This window comes from Podarcis tiliguerta (assembly GCF_965153285.1).
Source record: "Podarcis tiliguerta genome assembly, chromosome: 18".
In the NCBI taxonomy this organism is placed as follows: Eukaryota; Metazoa; Chordata; class Lepidosauria; order Squamata; family Lacertidae; genus Podarcis; species Podarcis tiliguerta.
In genome coordinates, this window is record NC_139551.1 from 2,403,098 (window position 1) to 2,412,509 (window position 9,412).

Consider the following 9,412-nt stretch of genomic DNA (forward strand, 5'->3'; position numbering starts at 1 on the left):
ACGTAAAGCAGCGGGGGGAAGGTTTTTTACTAGTGCTTGTGTTTGGTCGAAGGCTGTCGGTCGAACATCCTCCAGGTGCGATAGTCCTTGGCGGTGAACATCGGGGTGTGGATGGTCAGGTGCGGCACATAGCCAGGCTTCCCCTTCAGTTCCTCGGGTCCGCGGTTGCGGTTGACCACTGGGAGAGAAGAAAGAGAGAAAACTGTAGATCTCAGGCAGATCCCGGGGTGCAGAAGGTCCCAGGTAGGCCCAGAAATGTCCCCGTTCCGAAACCTCAGAGATCCTCTGCAAAGAGGACCCCAGTGGCGGGACTATAGGAGGCAATGTCCGATGTTCCCATTGAAATCGGGTTCATGAGGAGTAGGATGCTTTTGAATTCTGGTGCTGGAGGAGACTCTTGAGAGTCCCATGGACTCCCAGAAGATCCAACATCTCCATTCGGAAGGAAATCAGCCCTGAGTGCTCCCTGGAAGGACAGATCCTGAAGCTGAGGCTCCAAGACTTTGGCCACCTCCTGAGAAGAGAAGACTCCCTGGAAAAGACCCTGATGTTGGGAAAGATGGAGGGCACAAGGAGAAGGGGACGACAGAGGAAGAGATGGTGGGACAGTGTTCTTGACGCTACCAGCATTAGTTTGACCAAACTGCGGGAGGCAGTGGAAGACAGGAGGGCCTGGCGTGCTCTGGTCCAGGGGGTCACGAAGAGGCGGACATGACTAAACGACTAAACAACAACAACAACAGGCCCTGCGGAAGGAGTTTAAATCCTGAAGGGCCCTGGTCTCATGGGACAGAGCATTCCCACTGGCTTTCTTCAATCCCAGCCCCTCTCCCAGGTTCCCTCTCTTTGCCGCCCAGTCGCAACCTTCCCCCTTACCAAATTCCTTTCCGAGAATGGGTCTGTCCCTCCACATAAACGCCCCCCATCGCGTCTTAGGGCTCAAGTACTGGGCAGGGACAATAGGGTCGAAGCAACAGCTGTCTTGCAGATGTTGAGCGTAGGCTGGAAGAAAACGGGAGACACAGAATTGAGCCAACATCGTGCTGCTGCAGCAGAAATGGCCGTCACTTTAATTTCTTTCTCTCTCCCTCTTTAGCAGAGGTGGGGAGCCTTCGGATCCGGCCGGGCAATAGTCCCTGTTTGGCCCGCCGGCCATTTCCTGAAACCATGGCCACCCGCCACACACAGACCAGAATACACAAAAAGTTTGCCGAACCTTGCAAGAAAGAGCTGGCTGATGGACTAGGGCAGGCGTAGGCAAATTCAGCCCTCCAGATGTTATTGGACTACAGGACTGCCTCTCCTGGTCTGCCCCGCGGAGGACCTTAAGGTCCACAGATGACCACACTTTGGAGGTCCCAAGTCGCAAGGTGGTTGGATTGGTCTCAAATTTGTTGTTGACAAAGGACAGCTGGACGTATAGATAAAGGGACCCCTGACCATTAGGTCCAGTCGTAGCTGACTCTGGGGTTGCGGTGCTCATCTCGCTTTATTGGCCGAGGGAGCCGGCGTACAGCTTCCGGGTCATGTGGCCAGCAGGACGAAGCCGCTTCTGGCGAACCAGAGCAGCGCACGGAAACGCCGTTCCTGCCAGAGCGGTACCTATTTATCTACTTGCACTTTGAGGTGCTTTCAAACTGCTAGGTGGGCAGGAGCAGGGATCGAGCAATGGGAGCTCACCCCGTCATTGCGGGGATTCGAACCGCCGACCTTCTGATCGGCAAGCTCTAGGCTCTGTGGTTTAACCCACAGTGCCACCCGCGTCCCCCCGTGAAAATAGGGACGTCCTATTCCATCCCCTCCAACGTTTCTCCCCTGAAAATAGGGACGTCCTATTCCATCCCCTCCAACGTTTCTCCCCTGAAAATAGGGACGTCCTATTCCATCCCCTCCAACGTTTCTCCCCTGAAAATAGGGACGTCCTATTCCATCCCCTCCAACGTTTCTCCCCTGAAAAGAGGGACGTCCTATTCCATACCCTCCAACGTTTCTCCCCTGAAAATAGGGACGTCCTATTCCATCCCCTCCAACGTTTCTCCCCTGAAAATAGGGACGTCCTATTCCATCCCCTCCAACGTTTCTCCCCTGAAAATAGGGACGTCCTATTCCATCCCCTCCAACGTTTCTCCCGTGAAAATAGGGACGTCCTATTCCATCCCCTCCAACGTTTCTCCCCTGAAAATAGGGACGTCCTATTCCATCCCCTCCAACGTTTCTCCCCTGAAAAGAGGGACGTCCTATTCCATCCCCTCCAACGTTTCTCCCCTGAAAATAGGGACGTCCTATTCCATCCCCTCCAACGTTTCTCCCCTGAAAATAGGGACGTCCTATTCCATCCCCTCCAACGTTTCTCCCCTGAAAATAGGGACGTCCTATTCCATCCCCTCCAACGTTTCTCCCCTGAAAATAGGGACGTCCTATTCCATCCCCTCCAACGTTTCTCCCCTGAAAATAGGGACGTCCTATTCCATCCCCTCCAACGTTTCTCCCCTGAAAAGAGGGACGTCCTATTCCATCCCCTCCAACGTTTCTCCCCTGAAAATAGGGACGTCCTATTCCATCCCCTCCAACGTTTCTCCCCTGAAAATAGGGACGTCCTATTCCATCCCCTCCAACGTTTCTCCCCTGAAAATAGGGACGTCCTATTCCATCCCCTCCAACGTTTCTCCCCTGAAAATAGGGACGTCCTTTTCCATCCCCTCCAACGTTTCTCCCCTGAAAATAGGGACGTCCTATTCCATCCCCTCCAACATTTCTCCCCTGAAAATAGGGACGTCCTATTCCATCCCCTCCAACATTTCTCCAGTGAAACCCTAACCTTCTGATCAGCGAGTCCTAGGCTCTGTGGTTTAACCCACAGCACCACCCGCATCCCAGCTGGACATAGAAAGGGCCCCATTACCTTCAGGAGCTGAGGGCCTGTTCAAACCTAAATCCGGCCCCTGTCTGAATCCCTGGTGAGCTGCTGGCACTACTGAGCTCAGTGGTCTGACTCGGAACAAGGCAAATTGTCCCTGTTCACAAGTTCCTTGTTCTCCCTCCCACAAAAAACCACCAGAGTTGAGGAGGATTTTGCAGCGGGAGTTGGCGGCAATGGGAAAGATGGAGGGCGCAAGGAGAAGGGGACGGCAGAGGACGAGATGGTGGGACAGTGTTCTCGAAGGGAGCAGCATGAGTTTGACCAAACTGCGGGAGGCAGTGGAAGACAGGAGGGCCTGGCGTGCTCTGGTCCAGGGGGTCACGAAGAGGCGGACACGACTAAACGACTAAACAACAACAACGAGGACCCAGGACCTTACCAGCTGGTAGATTCCTCTCTCTGTGGTCGTGCCACTTCTGCCAGCGGTAATAAGCTTCGCGGCCGATGGGGTCGGTGAGGGTGTACCAGGCATCCCGGTTGTGGCTGTTAGTCAGTCCCGTATACCAGGTCTGAGGGATGGCATCCCAGCCCATCGGAGTGTACTTCCAGCGAACGGCCTGGCGGAGGATGGGGGGGTTCCGTGGGCCCCTCAACGTCAGGTACTCATCGCTGTGTCCGGGAAGAGTAAAGAAACATTAGCTGAGCACCCACAAATAAATAATAATAATAATAATAATAATAATAATAATAATAATTTATTATTTGTACCCCTTCCATCTGGCTGGGTTTCCCCAGCCACTCTGGGCGGCTTCCAACAAAGATGAAAAATACACTAAAATGTCACATTTTAAAAACTTCCCTGAACAGGGCTGCCTTCAGATGTCTTCTGAATGTCAGGTAGTTGTTTATCGCTTTGACATCTGGTGGGAGGGCGTTCCACAGGGAGGGCGCCACCACTGAGAAGGCCCTCTGCCTGGTTCCCTGTAACTTGGCATCTCGCAGTGAGGGAACCGCCAGAAGGCCCTCGGGAGATGGACCCCGGTGTCCGGGCAGAACGATGGGGGTGGAGAGGCTCCTTTACGTATACTGGGCTGAGGCCGTTTAGGGCTTTAAAAGTCAGCACCAACACTTTGAATTGTGCTCGGAAATGTCCTGGGAGCCAATGTAGGTCTTTCAGAACTGGGGTTATGTGGTCTCGGCGGCCGCTCCCAGTCCCCAGTCTAGCTGCCGCATTCTGGATTAGCTGCAGTTTCTGGGTCACCTTCAAAGGCAGCCCCACGTAGAGCGCGTTGCAGTAGTCCAAATGATCCATCAGCTCCACACTGTTAACGGAGAAATATGAGGGCTCCCTTGGACAAAAAACAAGGATGCCAGCCAGGAGTACCAGAGCAAAATACGAGGCAGTCGGCTTGGTCTTGATTGAAGACGGTTGCGACAGGACTCCCACCTGCCAACTTTTATTAGCTGATAATCCCCATGTTAAAGGTAAAGGGACCCCTGACCATTAGGTCCAGTCATGGCCGACTCTGGGCTTGCGGCGCTCATCTCGCTTTACTGGCCGAGGGAGCCGGCATACAGCTTCCGGGTCATGTGGCCAGCAGGACTAAGCTGCTTCTGGCGAACCAGAGCAGCGCATGGAAATGTCGTTTACCTTCCCACCAGAGCGGTGCCTATTTATCTACTTGCACTTTGAGGTGCTTTTGAACTGCTAGGTGGGCAGGAGCAGGGACCGAGCAACGGGAGCTCACCCCGTCATTGCAGGGATTCGAACCGCTGACCTTCTGATGGGCAAATCCTAGGCTCTGTGGTTTAACCAACAGCGCCACCCGCTTCCCAATCCCCATTTTACATCCCCCCCCCCAAACTACCGTACATCATGAAAGGGGAGGTCTGGTGGCCGTAATCTGAGCATCCTGGACCCTGCCCCAGGTTCCCCTTGCCCTCCACCAAACACCCATCAAGTGGAGCAAAAGAGATATTTACATTTCCCTGTTTCCCAGCCAAGTTCATCACACCCTTTTGTCTTCATCTGGGTTTGTTATTTCTGGAATGGCTACCTGTCTGGCACTCAGGTATCAGGAGGCCAGGGATTATCCCTCAGGCAGAGGGGCTGCTGAGGAGCTGAGCTCACAGGTCTATATGAATTTCTGAAGTTTTCCCAGTGAGCCAGTACATAGGTACATTTATCAGTGATTCTTACATTTGGTATTGTGCAGCAGAGGCCCTTTGAAAAGATAGGAAGAAACTGTGACAAGGTGTTTTGTGGGGACAAATCACAAAAAGTCACAAAAGCGATTGTGCTGGTTTTGGCAGTGGGCTGCACGTGCGTGATATCTGCTGGAGGGGCAACCCCACCAACCTATACATAAATTCCAGAAACAGCATCCCACTCACGAAGCTGAGGGGGCTGGCTGCTCTGTAAACCGTGGAACTCCCTGCCACAGTAGGCATGGAGGACCAGACACCTGGGTGTTTTGCTTCCTTCTTTGACGTGTAATTGCGACCAGTTCATTTGGCACGGCCCCCCACAACCCGACTTCTTTTTAACTTATACTGCCGAATCTACCCTCATCCCACTAATCTGTTTACCGGCTCGCACCGACTTTTGAAATAATCTTACAAATGTTTCCCAGTCTTCCTTGTGAGTTCCATCGTCGATGAATTTGGATGGGCAGAAGAGATTAAAAATAAATTCAACGAACCACAGAAAGAGGGGGCGAAGGAAGTCAAGTTTTGGAATGTGAAAATGATTGTATAAACCTGAAAAGCAGATAGATAGATAGATAGATAGATGATAGATAGATAGATAGATAGATAGGTGATAGATAGATGATAGATATAGATGATAGATGATAGATAGATGATAGATAGATAGATAGATAGATAGATAGATAGATAGATAGATAGATAGATAGATGATAGATAGATAGATAGATGATAGATAGATCATATAGATGATAGAGATAGATAGATCATATAGATAGATAGATAGATGATAGATACATAGATAGACAGACAGATAGACAGATAGATAGATAGATAGATGATAGATACATAGATAGACAGACAGATAGACAGATAGATAGATAGATAGATAGACAGACAGACAGACAGATAGATATAGATGATAGATAGATGATAGATATAGATGATAGATAGAGATAGATAGATAGATAGATAGATAGATAGAGAGAGAGATGATAGATAGATATAGTTTTAAAACGACGTTCAGAAATTTCCCAGGTCTGGGAAATTTCGTGACGGCAGCCCTGTAACCACAAGAGAAACGCGCTCTTCGCGCGCTCAGAGGCACTCGCGTCTCAGATGCCTGGCAGCTTTTCAAAGGAAGTCCCTGTACCCAGGAATCAAACCTGCTGGTCCTTAAAGAGTTCGAACGAAATCCTGCAAAACGGGCCCCACGTTCCCGAGGTTTATTAAAACTTGTCCAGAAAAAATGTTATTATTTTTTGCACCTTAATTGGGAAGAACAGAAGGGCAAGAGGCAAAACACTCACCTGTACAGTGGCGTCGGGTAATCGGTCTCTAAGGAGACCTGGGGCACGTAGGGTCGGTTGAGCACCAGATCCCGATAGTTGAGACACTGGAGATCCATTTTGGGGCTGCAAGGAGCCCTCTCCGACTCCAGTCCAGGCCGGTTTGCAAGACCTATAGTCCTTGAAGGCTGAGAGGATATCCTCCATCATTGTTTGCTACACAAACCTTTCATGGCAACCATTTGCTTAGCAACGAAAGGCAGGCAGCCCAGGTCAAAGGGGGTGATGGCAAAAGATAACAGCCCTTAGGTGTGCCTGGAGGCGGTTCGAGGATGGATGGCGGCTAACAGATTGAGGTTGAATCCTGACAAGACAGAAGGACTGTCTTGGGGGGACAGGGAGCGGGCAGGTGTGGAGGACTCCCTGGTCCTGAATGGGGTGACTGTGCCCCCGAAGGACCGGGTGCGCAGCCTGGGGGTCATTTTGGACTCACAGCTGTCCATGGAGGCGTAGGTCAGTTCTGTGTCCAGGGCAGCTCCACCTGGTACGCAGGATGAGACCCTACCTGCCCGCGGACTGTCTGGCCAGAGTGGTGCATGCTCTGGTTATCTCCCGCTTGGACTACTGCCATGCACTCTCTGTGGGGCTTCCTTTGAAGGTGACCCGGAAACTGCAACTAATCCAGAATGCGGCAGCTAGACTGGGGACTGGGAGCAGCCGCTGAGACCACATAACACGTCTTGAAAGACCTACATTGGCTCCCAGTACGTTTCCGAGCACAATTCAAAGTGTTGGTGCTGACCTTTAAAACCCTAAATTGTCTCGGCCCAGTATACCTGAAGGAGCGTCTCCACCCCCATCGCTCAGCCCGGACACTGGGGTCCATCTCCCGAGGGCCTCCTGGTGGTTACCTCCCTGCGAGAAGCGAGGTTGCAGGGAACCAGGCAGAGGGCCTTCTCGGTGGTGGCGCCCGCCCTGTGGAACGCCCTCCCACCAGATGTCAAGGAAATAAACAACTACCTGACTTTTAGAAGACTTCTGAAGGCAGCCCTGTTTAGGGAAGCTTTTAATGTTTGACGTTTTATCGTGTTTTTAATATTCTGTTGGGAGCCGCCCAGAGTGGCTGGGGAAACCCAGTCAGATGGGTGGGGTAAAAATAATAAATCATTACTATATTATTATTATTACTCGGATAATCGCCAGATTCTGTGTACAGATCTGCAGGCGCAGACCATCCCCTGACCCAAACTAGTTTGTTAAGAAAACCCCCAAACTCTGGGTCATCTCTCTGTGCTAGTGTATCTTAAAGTGTCTATGCGCTTATCGCATTTATACATTTTAAATTTATTGTTGCACATTGTTTTTAAATGTTTGCTTTCCTTCTGGGATTGTACCCCCAGGTGTGTTTTATAAGCTGGTCTCTGACCGTAATAAACTATCTATAGGTAAAGATAAAGGGACCCCTTACCATTAGGTCCAGTCGTGGCCGACTCTGGGGTTGCGGCGCTCATCTCGCTTTACTGGCCGAGGGAGCCGGCATACAGCTTCCGGGTCGTGTGGCCAGCAGGACTAAGCCGCTTCTGGCGAACCAGAGCAGAGCACGGAAACGCCGTTTACCTTCCCGCCGGAGCGGTACCTATTTATCTATTTGCACTTTGACGTGCTTTTGAACTGCTAGGTTGGCAGGAGCAGGGACCGAGCAACGGGAGCTCACCCCGTCATTGTGGGGATTCGAACCGCCAACCTTCTGATCGGCAAGTCCTAGGCTCTGTGGTTTAACCCACAGAGCCACCCGCAGCAGCTAAGCTGGTACCAAATGTCTTGCTTTCCTTTCCTTTGGATCCCATATTTGACGCCAAGAGGGGGGGTCAAGTCGTCTGGGCAGCCCAGGACCCCCCAAACACACGGCCCAGGCTTGCTCCTCGGAGAGATCACTTTGGGGCCGCTCATGCAGCGGTTTGGCTTCAGCTCCGGAGGCGCACTCCATTGTCTCTCGAGACGGACAGATGCGGACACAGCAACAAAGCGAAACGAAGCGGAAAGGCAGAACTTGAAATGTCTCCATCTTCTCCTTTGATGGAAATCGAAAGAGCCATTGTAGGCACAGTAGGGCAAGCCCCTAGCTCCCACTTGCACTCCGGGGACGGAAAGTCACAGCGCATGAAGAAACATCATCAGTGGACCTGAGAAAAGTTGGAGGATCATGGCCTTCCTGGTCCAGTATCCAACCCCCATGTTCTGGACTGCTGGTACTTATGCTCACGTCTCTCCATAAGGGGCATCGCTAACAGGTAGTGGTGCCTTGGTTCTCAAACGCCTTGGTTCCCAAACACCGAAAACCTGGGAGCAAGTGTTCCCGTTTCTGAACGCTTTTCTGGAAGCTGAACGTCCGACGCGGTTGTCGGCTATTGTTTCCAGGGCGCCTGCACCAATCGGAAGCTGCGCCTTGGTTTCCAAACATTTCCGAAGTCAAACGGACTTCCGGAACGGATTAAGTTTGGCGCTTTTGTTTCTGCTATTTATTTTGCGCTTTTTAAAAAGGCTTTTTCAGTTCATTTGCTTTTGTGACTGTTTGGAGCCCAGTTCAGCTACTGATTGATTGTGTGACAGCGGAAATGGTTAAAAGCCCAATCAATGATTAATTTCTATCATCTACAATACTGTCTTATTTTATAGTACAGTACATTGATTATTGCTTTCATTTTATGGATCCACGGTCTCGTTAGATAGTAAAATTCCTGTTAAATTGCTGTTTTAGGGGTTGTTTTTAAACGTCTGGAACGGATTAATCCGTTTTGCATTGCTTTCCATAGGAAAGCAGCGCGCCTTGGTTTTGGAACGCTTTGGTTTCGGAACGGACTAAGTTTGAGAACCAAGGTACCGCTGCTACACCCTTTTTCCCCAGGCCACAAACCTCTTTTTTGCCTTGCTCCCCACCCTCCTCAGGCAGAAAGCGTCTTTGAACTCTTGTTTTGGGGGCGGAAGATAAAGGAGAGGGTTTAAATTCTATTCATGGCTCCTCCCTCTTTTGCCTCTGGCCCCGCCCACCACAGCACAC

General features: G+C 51.1%; 1 protein-coding gene across 1 annotated transcript; it reads right to left on the reverse strand.

Annotated features, from left to right (window-relative positions):
• Positions 1–8: 8 nt before the first annotated feature.
• TEKTIP1 (tektin bundle interacting protein 1) lies at positions 9–6,519 on the reverse strand. The gene is made up of 4 exons (XM_083421974.1): positions 6,376–6,519; positions 3,300–3,529; positions 877–1,002; positions 9–178 (listed from the first exon to the last, which is right to left on the reverse strand). The coding sequence occupies exons 1-4, from the start codon at positions 6,471–6,473 to the stop codon at positions 30–32; spliced, it is 603 nt and encodes a 200-aa protein (XP_083278100.1). The 5' UTR covers positions 6,474–6,519; the 3' UTR covers positions 9–29.
• Positions 6,520–9,412: the final 2,893 nt, after the last annotated feature.

What these genes read in the sequence shown, in the direction of transcription:
- TEKTIP1 (XM_083421974.1), bottom strand. Translation starts at nt 6,473, where the DNA reads ATGGATCTCCAGTGTCTCAACTATCGGGATCTGGTGCTCAACCGACCC. An exon ending in AGAGAGGAATCTACCAGCTG is followed by an intron (nt 1,003 to 3,299) that starts GTAAGGTCCTGG and finishes GTTTTCTTCCAG; the next exon opens with CCTACGCTCAACATCTGCAA. An exon ending in CATTCTCGGAAAGGAATTTG is followed by an intron (nt 179 to 876) that starts GTAAGGGGGAAG and finishes CTTCTCTCCCAG; the next exon opens with TGGTCAACCGCAACCGCGGA.